The 20,950-nt window shown below is 39.4% G+C and overlaps 1 protein-coding gene across 1 annotated transcript in view; it reads right to left on the bottom strand.

Annotated features, from left to right (window-relative positions):
• The window catches only part of NKAIN2 (sodium/potassium transporting ATPase interacting 2), a 375,982-nt gene that overhangs the window by 121,934 nt on the left and 233,098 nt on the right, over window positions 1-20,950 (bottom strand). Inside the window, exon 4 of the mRNA XM_032215327.1 lies at window positions 7,568-7,768. Within this exon, the coding sequence (XP_032071218.1) occupies window positions 7,568-7,768 (201 nt within the window). The remainder of the gene's footprint in view (window positions 1-7,567; window positions 7,769-20,950) is intronic.

The raw sequence follows: 20,950 nt of genomic DNA, 5'->3' as shown, positions 1-20,950 counted from the left end.
ACCTACTTGACAGGGCCATTCACAAGACAGTTGTTAGGTGTGATATTCTGACATTACTGAGATAATTAACACATGTAGTATGATAAGATTCCTTTGCCTTTGTAGATTGGAAGGAATCTCTTGTTGAATAGTTTCATGCTATTGTTCTTTGCATTTATTTATTTTGTTCAGAGATAAAGTGTAAATACAATGTGTTCTTGAAACTATTAATAGTTAAATATTTATTTTTATTAAAGTTGTAAACAACCTTTCTCAGGCATACAGCTTAATTAAGTGTAGTAAGATTGCTCAGAAAACAACTGCTTGAGTAAATTAATCCTGACTGGATTCAAATTAAAGTCTCACCACTGAGAAAAAGAACCTCAATTTATTCAGAAAGAATCTGCAGTTTATCAAATGATCCATAGCGTTGGAACAGACTTTGGAAGTCTCCTAATCCAACCACCTGCCCAGGGAAGGAATCTTTAGTGCAGGAAACAAATGTCCAGTCTTTTCTTGAATGTCTCCGGTTGTGGAGCATCCATAATTTCAGGAGGCCGGTTCTTCCATTCAGTGGTGGGATGCTGCCAGTTTAACAATCAGTCCAGTGAGCGTGCGCTTCATGCGCATGCAGCACTGAAAATGCAGCATTTAGAAGCTCAACTGCTTATCTTCTAAGTCAGCAACGGTAAGTAAAACCACTGGGGGGGGGATCAGCTGTGCTGCGCGATTGAGATGAGCTAGAAAGCAGAAAATAAAGGACAAGATAGAGCAGGGGTGGGTCGGCGGGGCCAGCTGATCATCAGAGCTACCAGTTCGTCTGAACCTGCCTGAACCAGCTGAATACCACCTCTGCTTCCATTACTTAATAGCTCTTACAGTCAGGAAATTCCTCCTTAGTTCAACTTTGGATCTCCTACTCTAAACCTTCCATCTGTTGGTTTTTGTTTTCCCCTCAGGTATTAGAGGGAATACATTTCTTCTTCCCTGTGACATCCCTTCACAAAAACACTCCTAACAAAAGCCTCCCCCCTCCCCCAAAAAGAATAACACCCCAGGGAGGACAAGGATTCCAAGCAGACCTTCAATACTGAATATCTGGCATGAGGGAAGAGAAGAAAACCAAGATATCCAAGACGGGTGGAACTTTCATGCCTCACTCATTTGGACAGAATGGATGGCTGGAATCCTGAAGCAGGGTACTTCAGAAAGGAGAGATCATATCTAGAATAATTTATTTCATAGGAGAGGAAAAAGTCAAGAAAAATAAAGAGCTGTGAAGTATAACTTGCAAGATTCCATTATTATAAAATAAAAATATGTCCAGCTATTCTTTTTGTTTGTGTGTCAAGTGTTGTCTTGATTTCTTCTTTTCATTTGTCTGTCTGTCCGTCCGTCCATCCATCCATCCATCCATCCATCCATCCATCCATCCATCCAATAAAAATGGCTGTGTGTGTGTATGTTCCAGCTTAACTTGGTAATGCCTGGAACAATTTCAACCAAACTTGGTACACAGATTATTTACTCCCTGGAAACAAATACTGTGGGGGTAAGACACCCCTAACACCCCATGGTGTGTGTGTTCTGTTAAGATACATCCTGTTGTGCCTTAAAATGGTTTCTACTGTACAATGCAGTGGAGTTGCCATGGCTTTACTCCATAAGAGGGCTTCCTCTGGTAAGGGGAAAAATCCAACTTTAGAAATTATATTTGGTCCGGACATTTTCCCCCTATAAATAAATACCTGGGCAATGCCAGGTTATCGACTAGTGTAGAATAAAAGACGTTTCTCTTCATTCTAGCAATTCTTCATGCTAGCAATTCTAGCAATCATTTCCAATAACTCTGTAATAAATAGCTTACATATGAACTTTTTTTTTAAAGTGCATATTCTTTTCTTTTGGTGTAGATATCAAAGTTCAATTTGAATCACAAGAAATATCTGAAGAGTTCAGATTTGCTTTATATAATTCTACATAAGTAGGAGGCACATTAGAACATTATGTTAAAAATAAAATACCACTGCTGAATGGCAACAAAATATGAGGCATTAGTACTGAAAATAGAACTTGAGAAATTACTTAAGTTAAATAATCTTATTTACATGAATAGTGATGCTCAAATGAGGCTTTAATTTAATTCCATTTCTAAATGCAATATTTGTGACCATCTCTGGAAGAAAAACTCATCTTCTCTCTCTCTAATGACAAGGTCAGACAATGAAGCTTAGAGAAGGGCTTGAATCACATGGAGCTGAGGATATCTTCAAAACTAGTTGCTAGGTTGCCAGGCTGGTTTTTTTCCCCTGAAGTTTTGCTATGATCTGTCTCTTGGTTTCTCAAAATGTCCTTTCCCCACTCTCACTTTGAAACAAGCATCTTTTTTTCCTCTAGGCTTGAGCATTTCTTCTGAACTTATCTCGGTAGGGTTTACAAGGTTACTTAATAGAGCTAGAGGTGTGAAGGGTGCTACTGCTGGAATAGCTGTTTTCTGTTGCCATCTTTTTGAAAATCCTGGGCTGTCTAAGCTGAAAAAGTGGGAAGAAAAGATGATATTCACGATTTCTCCCTTTGGGATTAAACTGAAGTGCTGAATGTCAGGACAGTTTCAGACCACGGAAGAGAGGATAGTACAGTAACAGACAAGACATCCAGACAGCCACTTCATAATTAACTAAGTGCAATTTCACTCCTGAGAATTTCTCATCTTTGTAGTAAATTTCAACAGCAAATTCTCTTTCATGAATGGAGATTAGATAGAAAAAAAATGCAGAATTTCACCCTCCCTGCATGGCATGAATATTTATAGTGTAACTAAGCCGGGGCCTATAAATGCTTGCAAAGCTGATAGCCCCATCTACTTACTTATTTACCACCAGCTGTGAGCAATTTCTCAGTGGTTTACAATCATATAATATATACACATAAAAGCAGCTATACATACAGAAATAAGAACCAGGGTACTATATAATCTCATAACTGTTAGATCTGAAATGCCCTGTAGAAGGGTGCAGTTTTCAAAGCCCTTCTAAATAATGCAAAGTAGGTGAAATCAAAATTTGCTGAGAAGAGGCTTTTTCATAAGATCAGTCCAGAACAATAAAGTACTCCCTTCAGACACTCCCCGGGTCATGGGGTACCCTTGGGATAATTGTATTGGATAGATGGGTTCTGTCTGGAAAAGGTGGTTCTAGGAGCCAAACCAGCTCTTTAAATTATATTCAGAAGCCTGCTGGAAACCAATGAATTATGTGACTCTAATGACTTTCACCTGCCCACATGTGGTCCGCAGTATTCAACCACAACTGCAGTTTTTGGATGGTTTTCAAAGACAGACCCCATGAAAAGCAAATGATGATGATAACGATCCGGCTCCAAATAGGACAGTAATTAATTCTTGCTCCAGAAAGGGCAGTGATGGCTAACCTTTTCCCCATCGTGTGCCAAAAGTGGGGGGAGCGCATGCCCATACCCGTAATTCTATGTGCATGACCCCTTGCGTGCATGACTCCTACCTTCCTCCCACTTTTGACACACGATGGACCCGTTTTTTGCCCTCCCCAGGCTCCAGAGGCTTTCTAGGATCCTTGGGAGGGCAAAAATGGCCTCCCCCCCCTAGAGGCTTCAGGAGGCTTTCCTGAAGCCTCTGGAGGATGAAAAACAGACCTATGGGCAACATGGAAGTTCAGGCACAGACTTCTGGCTTGCCTGTAGGGCCGTTTTTCGCCCTTCTGAGCCTTCAGGAGACAGCCCAAAGTGTAAACCAGAAATCCATTCCTGTACTTCCAGTTGGTGCATTGGGTTGTTTTTCGCCCTCTGGAAGCTTCAGGGAACCCTCTGGAGGACGAAAAATGGCAAAAAATGAACGCCAAAGTCAGCTGGAGCTGACAGGGCAATGCCTCACATGCCCCAACAAATGGCTCCACGTGCCACAAGTTCACCATCATGGAAGTAGGGCTATGATTGCATAAGCTTTTGCCAAATGCTCTCCTATCCACAGTCTTGCTGTAGTTGTAACTCCAAAAGAATTCCCAAGTTGCAGACCTGCTTCTTTGTAGGCATGCCACCTCATTTATGGTTAAAATCAGAGTTGACAGAGAACCAAGTGGTTTCTAAACAGCACTTAGTAACTCTATATTTCTAGAGTCAATCTCAGTATTAGTTTTGTCCCATTTAAGTCCATGTAAATGCTAGACACTAGGTCAAGAGTTTCATTGGATTTCTAGCCTGGTTTGGAATGAAGATATACAGGTGTATGATGAAGTGTCATACATCAACATATGACCTCCTCTGATAGTAAACAACAGGTGAGGACAAACCAAATGCCAAGGTACATTGCAAGGGAGTGCTCACCTGTCCAGTCTCTCATTTCCATCAGCTCTAATTGGAAATGCACACCTAGAAGAATGGAACCACTGCAGAACAGTGCCTCTGATTTCCATCACTTATGGATTGCAAGACACCGTAATTCATGATTCAGAAATTCAAAAGGACTAGAAGGGCATTTAAGATCCAGGAAAAGTCATTCACCAGATCATTTTTTTTCTGTCCCATCTCTAGCCATGAATTTTGACTGAAGACAGTCCAAGTGATCCCGCTTTCTAGGGCATTCGGTAACTTAGAACCATATCTTGAAGATAATGGCATAAAGCAGCCGAGTTCAGAGAAGGCTTCTTAAGAAAAGGCCACAACAACACTTCCTTCTGAGTGCTGCTGACTACTTCTTTGTATTCATATCACCCTACTACCCCAGAAATAACCAAGAGGTCATAGATCCAACCCACATGTGGCAGAACATACTCTTACCATAGCATTCATTGAAGCCAAAATGAATTTTAGAACAGTGGCCCCCAACCTTTTGAGCACCAGGGACCAGTTTGGTGGGAAAAGGTTTTTTCATGGACTGGAGGCATGGTTTTGTGTGCTACCTGCATAGTGCAGATGGGGCATCACTTGTTTGCATGGACCAGTTGCTGGCATGCCACAGACTGGTTCCAGTCCATGGACTGGGGGTTGGGGACCCTTATTCTAGAACACCGTGCAAAAAAGTGATCACTCCAGAGGAAGGGGATTATTTGGACACCTTTCAAACACTACCCATGAAGAATCTTGAGTGATTAGAAGTTCATTGCTACTAGGTTCTCACCAAGAACTCCCAATGAGAGAAATCGAGCAAGGCAGGTAAGGAAGAAAGAAGGAAATTTTTAGGAAAGATATTTGGAATTGTTTAAAAAGGACTCAAACAATTATTGTAGCTTATGCTCACTTAATATAATACACCAAATTGGATAACATCAGGAATTGCAATTATGGAAATAGAAATAACACTGCATTAGATGCTACTAGATGACATTAGTGTTTCGGTCCATGTAAATGATTTACTAATGGAATGAGTGGAGTATGAGTTGCCAATATTTACAAAGTTTGTGAATTTTCTTTAAAATGTAAAAAGTAGAAATGTTTGCTTTGAATGTTTAGTTACACCTGACCAATAAGTGCTATCAATTCTATCTGTGAGCAATAGCAGATTCAGCCCATGGAAATTGTCTATGTCGGGCAGTTGGACTAGAACCACACTTTATTAATAAATTCTGTAGAAACAAATCATGAAGACCTAACTGTGAAGTCCTTTCCCTTCCTCCATAATCCAGGTAATTAGGGCAGAGCCAATTTGAGGGTTTTTGTTGTTTTTGTTGTTGTTATTGTTCCTCATTTTCTGGGCTTAAAGCCTGTTTTTTTAACTGTTGCTGCGTAGGTTTCCCAAGGTTATCTCTGTGGCTTTCTACACACATCACCAGAGAATAAAATGAATAAAATATGAATCTGATATATGTAAAATCCCAGGTTGTATTCCTGGCATATTCAGGTAAGACCGAGGAGGTCTTCTACCTGCAACTTTATAAATCCATTGCTAATCCATATGGAAATAAGCTCTATAGGGTAATGCCATAGCTCATTAGTAAAACATAGGGTACTTTTTAGGGATGCAACTTGTAAAACAAGGGCTCTGGCTTTATAATTTGAGGAACAATCCCTCAGAAATTAAGTAATAGTATGTGAATATTGTGTGAATATGAAGTAGGAGCCAAGTAAATGTTTCTACTAAATGTAGATTATGTATACTATTAGGTTTCAACATAAAGGGAAAAGCTCTAGGGATAAATTCAGCTCATGTTCTTGTGAAATTCAAACATATTTCATAGGCATATGGGAAACGGCAATATAAGCCATCTTGGTCTATGTGTTAAAGAGAGAGAAAGAGAGCTCTATAATGCAGTAACATGATATTGGAGTAACATGATATTGTATTTCATTCCTTTTAATCAGAGTTGTGATTTATTATTAAATCACAGTTCAACTCACTGGTCTATATGTTCTCCAATACTTGGACATATTTGTGCAAATATATCTCTTTTCTGTTCTGTTTTTACAAGAATCACTTTTACATACAATTTCTTTCAGGTAACAAACATTGCCCAAAATTTACACAAGGCTATTCAATATAGGGAAATAGTCTATAATAATATTTAACTACTCTGTTTTTCATCACTTGTTGCAATGTTTTTTCTAGTTTACAGTATAAAAATCTTTCAGAAAAAACCAGGCGATTAATTTAAGATCACAGTTCTGCTTCCATAAGCATGCTCTGTGGAATGTAAAATGGTTGTGCTTTAATAATGCTTTTACAGTTATTATAGCAAGTGAAGAATTAAATATTAAATATTGTGCCTGCTTTTTATGGTACACAGAAAGATATGTAAGTATTTCTTTCTACTAAAACTCCAATTTTAAATTCTGACTATGGCAGATTTGTTCCTGAAAAGAAAAATTAATTGTACTAGATAAAAAATGGAATAAGGAATCTAGAAAAAAACTGGGTGATTTTACAGAAGCTCATTTGCTATATATTTCAAATTCTTTGATTTTTAGAAATCTCATGTAGCATTAATTAATAATATGTTCACTTCTAAGGCAGAATTTACACAATTATTATGTGTTTCCCCAGGGAGATCTTCTTGCAATAAAAAGCCTTACTGATTTTGAAATCAGTGAAATATCTTATCTATTTATTTATCAATTTACACATTCATATTTTAATACTTTCCTATTGATAATTCATGTAAATAAAATGAATAAATAAGGTTTTGGATAAAAAAGAAAACACTGGAACAACATATCTACAATTAAGTATTGTAGTATAATTCTAAACTTGGGAATTATTCCAATGAATACAGACTAAGCCTTGTTGCTCCATCAAATAGTACAACTGCACAACTGTAGTCGCAGTTTTTAATAAAAAGATGGTAGCTTGCTCAATCATACACCTTGCATTTATTCCTAAATGCTTCTCAAGACACACTGAAATTTTTGAAATTCTGATGCTCTCATCCGAAGCTATAGCTTGCAAATGTTCTGTAAAGCACCACATGATTTTGTGTCCTCTAGATTTACACAGTTCTAGAGATCATTCTTTAAAAATGATATGTGGTTCAAACTAAATGTACCTAAAAAGAATATTGCAATTTTTGTATTCTCTATGAGATACCTCATTTAAGAAGACGACGAAAGATAATGGGATACTTACTGCAAAAAAGATTTGTAGAGCACTGTGAGCCACTTCTATATATTGATATTCAAGAACGCACCCTGACACAGTGATGTAGCGATGGTCTTCTGGGGCCCAATCTGGGGCTGGAGTCACAGATGTCACTGTGCAGCCTGGGCCATTTTCCATCCACCAAGACCGGTGCATTGAAATATTGAAGGTCAGAATAAGATCTGTTTCCTGTCAAAGGGAAAAGTCAATAAGCAATCAGCTGAAGTTTAGTTTGAACAATGGTTTTACTTTTTCAAAAAAAATTAAAATGATCTCCACTCAGTTTTAAAATTTGCAACTAGACTTGTAATTTGTGACATAGTATTTCAGTTTTTATGATATCGTTCAGCTTCCACAAATAAGAGAGATGGTGCTGTCTCCTGTATATCCAGTGACAATGAAGACTGGCGACAGAAGGCCACAATCGGCTTAAAGAAGCAACCTGTGAAAAGGAATCCAAATGTTCAGCCAAGCAAGAAAATGAAACCTTTTGTGTGAAATGGCTGCTCAGAATCCAATCATCCCCACAGATTGTTCTTACAGTTCCATTAATTTTTATTATCAATATTGAGCTATCTAATGAAGATTTTGAAACTAAAGACACTAAGGAAGAGACCATCAGAGAAATAGCAAGGGGGAAGTCACTGAACACAAAAGCAACCATTGATGGTCATCTCAAGTTTGTCAAACTTTGGGAGGAATGTTCAATGGGCAAATGAGTCAAAAGTAAAATATTGGGACTTTGTAAACATTATGTCTGATGGAAGAGAACCATTACATTCCACAATAAGAACTTGATATTAACCATTGAATATGAAGGTGATAATATCATGGTTTGGAAATTCAGGTAGTCTTTGACTTACAAACACAATTGAGCCCAAAATTTCTATTGCTAAGTGAATTTGCCCATTTATGACCTTTCTTGTCACAGTTGTTAAACGATTCACTGTAGTTGTTAAGTTAGTAACACAATTGTTAAATATGTCTGGCTTCCCCACTGACTTTGCTTATCAGAAGGATAATGTAGCCATAGAGATGAGTCAGTTACCAAGCATCTGAATTTTGATCATGTGATGGTGGGGATGATGCTATGGTTGTAAGTATGAAAAATGGTCACCGGTCATTTTTTTCAGTGCAGTTGTAACTTTGAACTGTCACTAAATGAACTAAATGAGTCAAGGATTTTGTATTTTGTGGCTGAAGTAAGCAGAAATTTCTGTTTTACATCAGACCATCCATCCCTTAGCACAAGACATGGTATGTATCATGTTTCGAAATGGCCAAATGAATGTTAGACTGAAACTGCATAGAATGTTGTGGCACTATATGATTTCACTGGGAAGCCCTCAGATATTCCTGAAGTCAGCATGAAGGAATGAGCCAAAATGCCTACAAAGGAGGTTGATCACCAAGTGGACGAAGAATTTGGTTGCAGTTATTGCCACTGATATTACTTGAAAAGGATGCTTCCTTTTTTACATTCGTGCCAGTCTCATACTGACTCGATTATTTTGCTTATGAAATAAATGAAACAAGCACTAAACCTTGGTGTTATTTGTTCATTCAATTTATTATTTATTATCGCTCACTTGAAACTCCAGTACAGAGTTATACAAAAATTCAGAAGATCAAAAAGACGCAAATATATTTTCAGAGAACTGTAAATTGGAATAGCCAGCTAATTGCCATATATTTGATTGTTCTCATATATTCAAAGCCTGTAAATAACCAATAAGGCAATCTATACATTGTATTCAGGAGTGGGCTTCAAAAATTGCAGTAGGCGTGGGCGTGGCCATGGTGGGCATGCCTAATCGGCCCCCTGCACCACAGCGGGGAGGGCAAGCCTCTGCGCGGGCCCTGCAATTATCTGGCATGATGAATGGGCTGTGTGGAGACTCCTGGAGGGGTGGGACAGGAGGGGCAGAGTGGGATGGGCATGGCCAGCCAGGGGGGCATTTGGGGGTTCACCGAACTGGGCAGAATCCTAGCTAGAGGATCACCCAAACCCATGCGAACCCCTAGCAGTCCACCCCTGATTTTATTCTTTATATAGCTATACTATATTATGGTTTAATGTGGTGATAAACTACTGCATAAATACTATAATTATATATGATTTTTATATAAAGCTCTTAACTAAATACCTTATCAAAATTTCTTAAGAAATGACAATCATCCAGTGAGGTCTTCTTTATACTTTAGCTTATAAGTGACTAAAGAATAAGAATATTAATAAAAGGAACCACACAATTATACTATCACAATGGAGAAATACAAAGTAGAATACAGATAGTCCTAGTTTAGTAACCACAGTTGAGACTGGCAGTTTGTGAGTGAGGCAAAGCAATCACTAAGAGATACTGCAACTGCACTTATGATCTTATGTCAGCTTTCTGTTTGCTTTACAGACTTGCAGATGATGAAAATATTAGGATTGGTCATACAATTACTGTTTCATCACTGAAAATCTGTAGATTCTCAGACATCTAGTTCATGGTTGTCCCAAAGGTGCTTTTTCAGAAGGCAACTGGACTTTCTTGTTTTTTCTTTGAAGACATTTCGCTTCTCATCCAAGAAGTTTCTTCAGCTCTGACAGGATAGTGGTGAATGGAAGGATTTATATTCCTCGCAGACACCTGATCATTTGTATCCTTTTAGAGGGTCATTGAAGCACTTGGAGATTTATCTGTGTCCTTAGGGTCACTTGGGTAGCGCTCCTAGTTCCTGTAGTCTGCAGGTTTTTCTCTGGAAATCCATTCCTACTCCCACACCATTCAAAGGATGTTCATCCCCAATTGGTTAGCTAAAAGTCTGTAGAAGTAAAAGTCTGTTTCATTCCTGATAGAATTCCGAATGGTCTTTAATAAGGGAGCTGCTAAACAAGGACTACCTGTACTTCAAAAATTTGCATTGTCATTAAAGTATGTCTATGTATGTATGAATAATTTATAGTAGATTTAGAGGTGAATTTTAATGTGAACATTTTTGCAGGTGACACCAGGTTATTTTGGACTTGAGTATTACAGATCAATATTCTCTAGGAAGATCAGAACTGACTGACCAAAAAAAAATATACCTTGAGGTCATAAGGTGATGAAAAATTCCAATTTATTCCATGCTAGACATCATACTGGTGTGGTGAGTATATTTTAGCTACAAAGAAGTGTTCTATTATTCTATATTGTTATACTGAGTATACGTACGTAGAGAGATAGAGATAGAAAGAAAGAGAGAGAGTAAGTGTAAATAGGTAAATAACCCTTTAGAGATCACAACTACAGAGAAAACTATAGTTTTCAACAGATGACACGAAAATAAAACTATGAAGACTACTTCCTTTTTCCTCTCATTATTTTTGGTTACAATCAGTCAAACTCTTTTAATTTTAATTAAATTTAATGTGAAAATAATGCTCTTGTGTTTTAATTGAAATTAAGTATTTGGCAGAATGACGTTTAAATACCATTGGGATTCAGGTTGATATATGTTCCATTTGAAGACACCTGAGGCAGAAAGAGAAACCCCTCCCCTTGTTATCTTCCTTAAAATCCACAAAATAAAAATCTTTTACCCTGGGAGAGGGGAAGCAAAAATCAAATCTACTGTAATGAAATCGTAAACTACTGAATTCCTGGCCTACTTCATATTCTGTTCTAGAGGGTTAACAAGGCAGAAGGCTAACTGTAGTTATGATAAGTATAGAAAAATATAGGTTGGATAAACTACGGTTTTGCTCCAGAACTTTCATGAAGTCAGTCAAATTTCTATATGATTGTAAGATTGAATGCAGTTCAGCAGTATTATAGAGCAGTTGTATGCATATCTACTAAGATATTAGTCCTAACTCTAACCAAGATGTGCAATGCACTCTTAATAGTCTGGTAAGAGATATGGTTCAACAGCTGAGCAAAGAAAATCTGTCACAAACAGTGCTACACTTAAATTATTTAAATTATCTACCTCTATTATCTAAACAAAATCTAAACACACCAAACATGGTCATTGGCTGCTTGGCTCCATGCACTTCACATCTGTGTCAGTCTATATGTGAAATAACAACCAAGATGGCCAATTACTCTGTGGTGTACTGCCTTTTATAAATAATAGATTAAGAGTGAATGAATAATTTATAGAGGCAATGAGGGTATTAACAATAAAATGTGTGCCGCAGAAATCTGTAGTGCATGAGTTCTTTAGGCCTGACTTAGAGTTCAGCCTTGCTGAGACTCAAAGCTGCAAATGGGAAGTTCTTAAGAATGAGGGCAAATATATTTGTCCCAGGATAATGTTGCAAGATCGAATCTGGGTCGGTCACCGAAACCAGAGGTTTACTTTTCTGAGCTTTAGAACTGGTGCTGGAGTCCATCTTCAATTCTTTAGCAGATGTTATAAAACAGAAGATGTCCTTTAATTGAGCATATAATTTGACTCTAGAGCGGGGGAAAATCCTAACAGACATAGAATGATGGTGAGAATTTAGCACTTGCTCTTCGTTGCATTAGGACAAAAAGGAAAGAGTTGTACAAACAACTTTCTGTCAGTGAAGTGTTTTTGTCAGTAGAATAAATGAAAGGTTAGGCAATATCACTGCAATTCCTGTCATAGCTGATGGTGTGCTTGTAGCTATCCCCACAAAGGAGGAGCAGCATGATAGGATTTGGCAGGAAGTAATTGAAACAGCCCAATGCGAGAATGTTAAATTAATCCAGATAAGATCCCGTTTAAGTTGAATGAAGTTAGGCATCTGGGACATATACTTTCATCAAGAAGCATTAAGCCAAATGATAGTAAAGTTCAAGCTATAGTTAATTATTGCATTACAAGATAAAGAAAGGTTAACAGAGAATTTGGGGGGAGGGTCAAACTGAACTGATGGCAACTTCTGCTTGATAATGCCATGTTGCAATAGTCTTGGGGATATGACAATATATTGACATTTCTGAAAACTATACTGGACCAGATCTTGTTTCCTGAACACTTTTGGGTGCATCTTATAGATGTTTGGCTGTGAATCGCAAAAATAACCTGTAATTTAACCTATCATGTATTATTTTATAGACATCTTCTGTTTTTGCAATTTTTTAAAAATATAATGTATATTTTAAGTTTAGCAAATTAACAAAGTTTACTCATTTTAATTTTACTAATTACTAATGCCCACTAGAATGGTGTCGTTTTATTGAGTCATCAGTGTTAAGTTTCAAGGCTGTCCTGTCACACAATGGCAATATACAGTCTTCAGTATCTGCTGGCCATGATGAACATGTGAAAGAAATATACAAAAACATGGAATTGCTGTTGAAGCACATCCAGTACACCAAGTACAATTGAATATCTGTGGAAATCTAAAAATAGTGACTCCGCTGCTTGGATATATCAAGTAGATGTACCAAGTACTGTCATTACATTTGCAAATGGGACAGCTATGCAAGAAAGCCATGTTACATTAAAACCAAAGAATTTGGTTCCAGGACAGAAAAACTACTTGTTGACCCGACAAAAATATGTTTGCCTCTGTTTCACATAAAACATGGACTGATGTCAAATTATGTGAAAGTGATGAACAAGGAAGATGAAGGCTTTTGTTATTTCAGACAGATATATCCAATAACTGATGCCAAGATTAGGGAAAGCATTTTGTTGGTCCACAGAGAAGATCTGTCATCAGTGACAAGCAGTTTGAAGATTTGTTAGTGCAGGCTAGAACAAATTAACTGGAAAGCATTCAAAGATGTCATTGAGAATTTTCTTGGCGATTACAGAGTACCAAGCTACATTCAGCTAATTGACAAACTTCTTACAGTGTACTAAACCATGAAGTGAAACCTGTTACCAAAGATTCATTTTCTGCCTTAATGCTTGGACTTATTTCCCAACAATCTAGGTGCAATCAGTGACGAACATGATGAAAGTTTTCACTAGGTCATTGCCACAATGGAAAAATGGTATCATGGAATACATCAGTGCTGGCTAACTACTGTTGGACACTTCAGCGAGATGTATCAGACACTGAGTACAAACAAAAATCAGCAGCAAGCATTTAGTCCTGTTGAACCCATGCAGAACATGGGAAATATGTTACGATTAAATACATTATAGTCATTAAAAGTTAATTTGATATTTCTCAAGACTTTTATGTAATACAGTCACTTGAAATTACTGTATTTTTCACACTATAAAATGCACTTTCCCACCCCCCAAAAGTGGGTGGAAATGTCTGTGTGTCTTATAGAGCGAATATTGTGGTGGTAGGGGTTTGGTACACTATTGTTTGCTGCCACTGCCAGGGAACACTGCAGCCTTCGCGACCAAGCAGCTACCAAGCAGCTGATTAGCAGTTGGATTGGTCTCCCGGAATACCGCCAACCAGCTATTCTAGGTGATGAGCCACCTGTTTGCACTGCTGCCTATTGCTTCTGATTGGTGGCGGCAAACTGGCGATGGCGATCAGTGGAGAATTGGCAATGGCAATTGGTGGCAAGGGCGAATGGGTGACAGTGAATGGTGGACGCAATAGGCAGCGTGACAATCCCCACTGCCTAGAATAGCTGATCGGCGGTATTCCGGGTAGCTGATCAAACCACCAATCAGATACTCAGCAGCAAAGATGCCAGTGTTCCCTGGCAGAGGCAGGCTTTTTGCTGTTTGCTGCAGGGACGCTAGCCAGATGAATACCTGATGGATCCTGAGAAGCAGAGGCATATTTTTTTTCTTGTTTTCCTCTTCTAAAGTTAATGTGTGTCTTATAGTCTGGAGCGTCCTATAGTGTGAAAAATACGGTATGTTTATCTTCAGTTTAAAGGAATCTAATAACCACTAAAAGTTTTCAGGAAGCAAAACTTTTGAAAAAAAAAATGTTGTCCAGTGTGTTATGTATAGGACCTCTTTTGAAGTTATATGACGTAAATAAGACAACTATTATTCAAGTAGATGCATCTCAGAATCTCAGAATGAAATCGCAGAATGAGTTGGGACTTGCCTTTTACAAGAGGATGTTCATATGTATTAAAGATTTTGACCAACACAACAAAATAATGCTGCAGCAGGAAAAAGTTATTATTGTGTTTGCTTCTAAGAAATTTCATCAGTTTATTTAAATCTTAAAACTTTAATGTTAAAAAGATTATAAATGGATCAGAAACCTCAAGGTTTCATTGGCAAACAGTAGGAAAATTGCAATGTTTTCAGTTAGAAAAATGCAATCTACAGATAGTCCTCCAGCATGTTTCTAGTGAACAACTGTTGATTGTAGGTTTATTTTCTATAGAAGCATTGCTAAATATTGAATTATTGAATGACATTGTTACGGACAGCAAAACAGCTTACTTTGTACATTTTATGTCTAAGGCAGGAGTAGATTTGTTGATGCAACTGTAATAAAGTCAATTATAGCCCTTATCTGGTTTTGTTCACTCTGGGTGGCCATGATGGACAAAGCAACTAGAAATTATTCTGTAATTATATTGGTGCATGAAGCTATGATCTTCACATGATGGTGTCTTGAATACCCGGTAAGATTACTATACCTAGTCATACAAGTAGTCATACATGCTTAGTCTCCTTCATAAAACATTATCAAAGTACTCACAGAACAAAATAAAAGTTTTTTGTACTGGCCAAATGATATAACTAAGAGTGTCAATTTAACGGAAAGGTGCAAGATTTATAAAGAATAGAGGTTGATGTTAATGTTTGTTTTTCCTTAATATAACTTTATTAATTTTCAAAAAATATACAACGTTAAAAGATAAACAAACGAAAACTGTTTTAAAAAAGAAAAAGCTAGGAAAGAGTGACAGTGTAAAAAAGAAAGGGAAAAGCAAGAAAAATAAAAAAAAGAATGAATCACAACATTTTTGGTGTCGTTATAAATAAAAAAACACTTTAAGATTAACATTTGTCTAGATTATTTCCCATATAATTCTAATCATCAAATTCCAAAATCAATTTTTCATTTCTTTCAGTTTGTCTCAAAAAGTCCAAGAAATGTTTATCCAGTATCATGTACAAATGATAACATTGTTTTATAAAAATCCTCTGAAAATTATAATTTAATGGTAAACTTCAACCCTTTCTTCCATACATTCTCCCTATGTTTCTACTATTTCTGTTAGATAAGTGAGCTTCATCTATTTTGGAATTGAAAATGGAACTTTCATCTAGATAAATGACATTGTTTACAAGATCTTGAGGAGTAAGATTAACCTGTTTCAGTCCAAAATATTTTCAATCCAATGAAATTATGGAGTGAGAAATTCAAATAATTAAATCAATACTTTACAAAGTACAAGTACAGGTGAGAATGTTTATTTAGTTTTATTGGAACTTCAGAATATACTCTTGACTAGCCTGAAGTTATCCTTGCACAGTTATTTCCAAACCTCATGTTAGGAACTCTCCTTCCATCTATCAAACAAATCTTCTGCCTGGATTCCTCAGGGAATACATTTTCAATGGCAGCAGCAACAGGCTAAGCATAAAGAATATTATGATTGGATTGGCAAGCTTACTAGCAGCCTGTAGAGCACAGGATTTAATGTGCATAGCAACAGCAGGGGGTCGGCAACTGGAAAGGATAATAACACCATATACAGATTGTACTGTGTTGAGATACCAGCAGGAATAGTTAGTGACGCAATAGGAGATATCATCAGGAGAATCAAATAACCTCAAGGTTAGGATAGAGATTGAAACTCAGGCAACAGAGTCAAACTGTATAATCTCTGCAGCTGTAGTGTCTTAGCAGTTGGCTCTACTTCAAAGAAGCTAAAAAATCATGATCCTCAAATCAATAATTGGAAACAAGTGGAATAAGCAGCATTAGGAATAAAATTTGGTGTGTGTGTGTGTGTGTGTGTGTGTGCGCGCGTGCCTTTGAGTGAATATTGACTCCTGGCAATTGGATGGACAAGAGCCAGCAATTTTCTTGGCAAGTATCTGCCAATGTCAACTTTTTAGATTTGACGGATAGAGGGACTGGCCTATGGTCACTCAGCTGGCTTTGCGTATAAGGTGGGACTAGAACTGTCAGTCCCTGGTTTCTAGCCTGACTCTTTAACCACTATACCAAACTGGCTCTTATTAGTACAACTACTTATAGCTAAATATAAGAGAAGTTGAATACTGAGTTTATATTTCAGTTCTTTATGCAGAATGAAGATAGTTTTATAATTATTTTCTTAATATATTCAGAAATTTGATTCATGATTTATACATGCCCCTAAATTTTAATCCTGGTCAAATAAATAAATGTTACATTTCTTTCCTTTTTCTTTCCCCTTATTTAACAATCTAACAAGATTGTTAAAAAACAAGATCTGACGATTTTTAATTCCTCCAAATATCTTAGCACTCTTTTTTCCCCTCCCTTTCTCACCTAGTTTTTAAAAAAACTTTAACAGGTCTCCTTTGTAAATCCAATAAAGGAAAATGATCCAAGTCACTTTCCTGATTTGTTATTGGAGTTGGCTGACATAAAAATGTGAAATATAAATAAATACATAAAGATGATAAATCCATAAATAATCTTCCTTTCCTTTCCTTTTGTTTCCTTTTCCTTTCCTTTCCTCCTTCCTTCCTTCTTTCCTCCCTCCCCTACTGTTTCTCTAAGGAAACTAGGGTAGTATATAATTAATGTACTTCTTTATGAAATATAATTGGTCTAAAGACACATTGTGTGCTTCATGGTGAGTGGGTGGGAAACTAAATAAAAAGGAATCACTTGATTCTCTCTTCTCTACTAGTGACTAGAATGTAGACATATTTCGGTCTGGTTTAGCCTCCATAGACTTTCTCTTCTTTCTCTGGCTTATACATTTCTTTTTTTAAAATTATTTTTTTTTTTGTTATATAAACAACACATACCCACAGCAGTGAAAAAAACAGAACAAAAAAGAACAAGAAACAAAACAGAAAAAAAACATCATCACATATAGCATGTCATTTGGCTACAGGTGTTTTAACATTTATCATTTTTATACATTTATTATTTCATTTAATAAGTATAATATACGGTTTGAGTTGCTTTGTTTACCATCCCTTCTTCCTGTTATAATGCTACCTTATTTTCTCTTTTCTTTCTTGCTTATACATTTCTTGATGTATTAGGGCTTCTTAATGCTTACCATCAAGCTTCTCAGGATGCATTGTCCATACACCAGTTTTTAATCAATTCAGTTGATAAAAGAAAAGCCTTTTCAGCCATTGGCTCTAACACCTCAAAGTCCTTCCAGATACCTTTCAGCACTAAAAGCAATAAACTTTAATAAGAATGACTTCCTGCAGAGATAGTTACAAAGAAAACCCGTTGGTCTCCGAGGTGGGGCGTGGGAGGAGTCACTGATAGGGTATTGTCACGGCCCAATTGCCTGGAGACTGAGGTAAATCTGAGGATACTCCCTCTGCTCCTCCTTTTGACTCCCCAGATTAACCTCAGTCTTCGGCCTAAAAGGAGCTATTTCGTGACTCTCTGGATTTCTTTAAATTTCCTAAATCTCTTTAAAGTTCTAAGGTCTTTCACTACCTTTCTTCCTATCCTCCTACCTCTCTCTCCTGCGCTCTCTTCCTGCCTGCACACAAGCTACGCTCACTGCAGTTTTGCGGGCCCTGAGCCACCGGCACTCGAGCTCTGCCACTCAGCTCTGCCACTCAGAGCTCGCGCACCGCCACCAACCTCACAGAAGCAGCGATCCAGCGAGGACAGCATGGACTCTCACTTGAGGCATTGCAGCGTGGGAAGAGCGGCTCGATTGGAGCCGCCTCAGGCATTCGGATCGCGTGGTCGGCAGTCGCCATTTTAAATCGAGAGCAATGCGCAAAGTGTAGAGAGGCGTGCTGGTCGCAGCTGCCACAGCGCTTCAACACCGCATTCGTCCAGGAGGGTTCGTTGGGCCTGTGCTCCACTGATAATCCAGGGAAGGCCTTTTCACCAGCGGTGCACCAGTCTCCTTTCAACCCGCAGATCGGTGGTGGCTGCGAAGAAAGCGGATTCGAAGGAGCGCCGAATCCACACGATAGAAGAGGAACCAGAGACTATCGGAGAGGAGAGAGAGAGGCTACGAACCATGAGTACTGCGATGGTGGAGGCCACCAGGAGCAGAGGAGCCTGTATTTCCAGGCGCAGAGAGAGACCCCAGGAAGGGCAGCCCCTTATCTCTTCCTTTGTTGCCATCCCACTCCCCTAGGACGAGGGGTGATCCTTTTGGCCACAGGGCTGCAAGTTTCCCCAGGCAGCGCTTGGCCCCTCAATCTCCTGGCTCCAGAGGTAACAGGGAACTCCCAAGCCTCTCTCTTGCCTACCCAGAACCCTCTGAAAGCTTCTAAAACATGTTAGCTAGGGCTATAGCAGATGGCATTGCATCAGACATGCAACACCAATTTTAGGGAGCCAGGCATAGGTCTATTCATGGGGCTCCACGAGAGCAAGCAGTCCAGCCTGAGCCCTCAGCCTCCAGGGATTTCAGACCTTCCTCACCTTCCACTGCTAGTGAGGGCTCAGTATCAAAGGGAGACGAGCAGAAGGATCTTGGGTTCTCACAGCCACAGAGGCCCCAACCATCACAGGCCTATTTCCTCCTGCCTTATTTAGTTCCTTGCTACGCAAGGCCAAAGCCACAGCAAACCAGAACCCCACGAATCCCACTCCTAGTGGGGGAAATAAAAAGGGCCCCTTTCATAGGCCCCAGGTTGAGAAGGAGGAGATCCCCCCCAGACCTCTTCCTAGTGGTTCTCAAGTCCCAGTTGTCCAAGCCTGGTACCTTCTCCACTCCAGGGAGTAATGATTGCAGATTTTATAACCTGAATTCTTCTTTCGCCCAAGCCTTACAGGTCCCTCCTGTGGATGCCCCAGTAGCAGCCTTGGCTTCCTCCTCTGCCATGGTGACAGGGATATATCTAACTGCCTGAAGGCAGAGGACAGGAGAGCGGAGCTGGTCATGCGTAAGACCTTCCAAGCTGTCTCATGGGCAATCAGGGTGGCGGCTGCTGCCTCTTTCTTCAATAGGTCCACCCTCCTATGGCTGGAGCAGATCCGAGACAGAACACCAGCATCAGACATGAGGCTACTGCAGGACATTACGTAGTTGATGGTGGCTACCCAGTTCTCGGCAGACGCCACCTTGGATGTGGTAAAGTATTCTTCCAGGGTCTTGTCATCCTCAGTGGCTTCCAGATGCCTCCTATGGCTACACCATTGGCAGGCCAAGTTCCGGGCGAAGTGGCATCTGGCAGAAGCAGAGTACACAGAGGACACGCTTTTTGGGCCTGCCCTGGATCCCATCCTTGTCGAGGACAAGAACAAGAGGAAAGTCTTCCCATCTATGTCCAGATGCTCAGACCACCTGGCGCCTTATCCCAGGACCCTCCTATCCTCCTCCTGAACAGGACTTCCAACAACAGAGGTATTCTGCTCCCAGGTATCCCAGACAGGGGGATAGGTAATTTTCCAGGAACAGGTATAGATTCCAGCAGCCCGGCAAGCGGTCCTTTCGAGGGGGGGGCGGCTGCTCTTCCACAGAGCTAAGTGATTCAGGACCGGATCATCCCATTGGCAGTCGCCTTTCCTCCTTTGCGGACCGCTGGGAGGGCATCACCACGGACGCCTGGGTCCTCCAGGCAGTCAGGTCGGGGCTCCACCTGGAGTTCCGTTCCCAACTCCCGAATAGATTCCGTATCTTTCCCTCCTCCAAGAATCCGGTAAAGCGCTGTCTCATGCTCAAGGCCATTGCCATCTTCTAGAAATCAATGCAGTAGAACCAGTTCTGGAGGGGGAGAAAGAGTCAGGGTTCTATTATTACCTGTTCCTGGTCCCCAAGAGCTCGGGGGTGGGGTGGGGGGTGGAGAGCAATACTAGATCTCAAACTGTTAAATTCCAGGATTATATACCATAAATTTAAAATGGCTTCCCTCAAGTCAATCCTGGAGGCAATCAGACAGGGGGACTTCCTAGCCTCCATAGATCTCACGGAGACATATCTCCCCATCATGATTGCCCCTGAGCACCACAGGTTCCTCAGGTTCTCCTACCAGGGTGCACACTACCAATACAGGTGTCAGCTTCTGCCTTGCTGTTGCTTCAGCTGCCATGAAACGGGAAGGGGGGGGCGTGTATTTGGGAGGGGTTAATTGATGTGCTGGAGGAATGTTCTAGGATGTACCAGTCGTTGGGACTGCGCATGCGTATGTGTTTCCCGCCTGCATCAACGGCCTACACATTCCATCGTTGGCCTGTCTTTTTGAAGTTATCTCACACCTGACATTTGAAGGACTTATGATTGGACTGGAGCTTTGATCCTAAGGGGGGGGAACGGGCTATCCTATATATCAATTGCTTTCGCGCCATATTAATCAGACTTTGCTTCGCTACTGCTT

This window comes from Thamnophis elegans, chromosome 4, assembly GCF_009769535.1.
Source record: "Thamnophis elegans isolate rThaEle1 chromosome 4, rThaEle1.pri, whole genome shotgun sequence".
Lineage (NCBI taxonomy): Eukaryota > Metazoa > Chordata > Lepidosauria > Squamata > Colubridae > Thamnophis > Thamnophis elegans.
The sequence above is the reverse complement of the archived record's forward strand: the minus strand, read 5'-3'. Positions and strand labels throughout refer to the sequence as shown.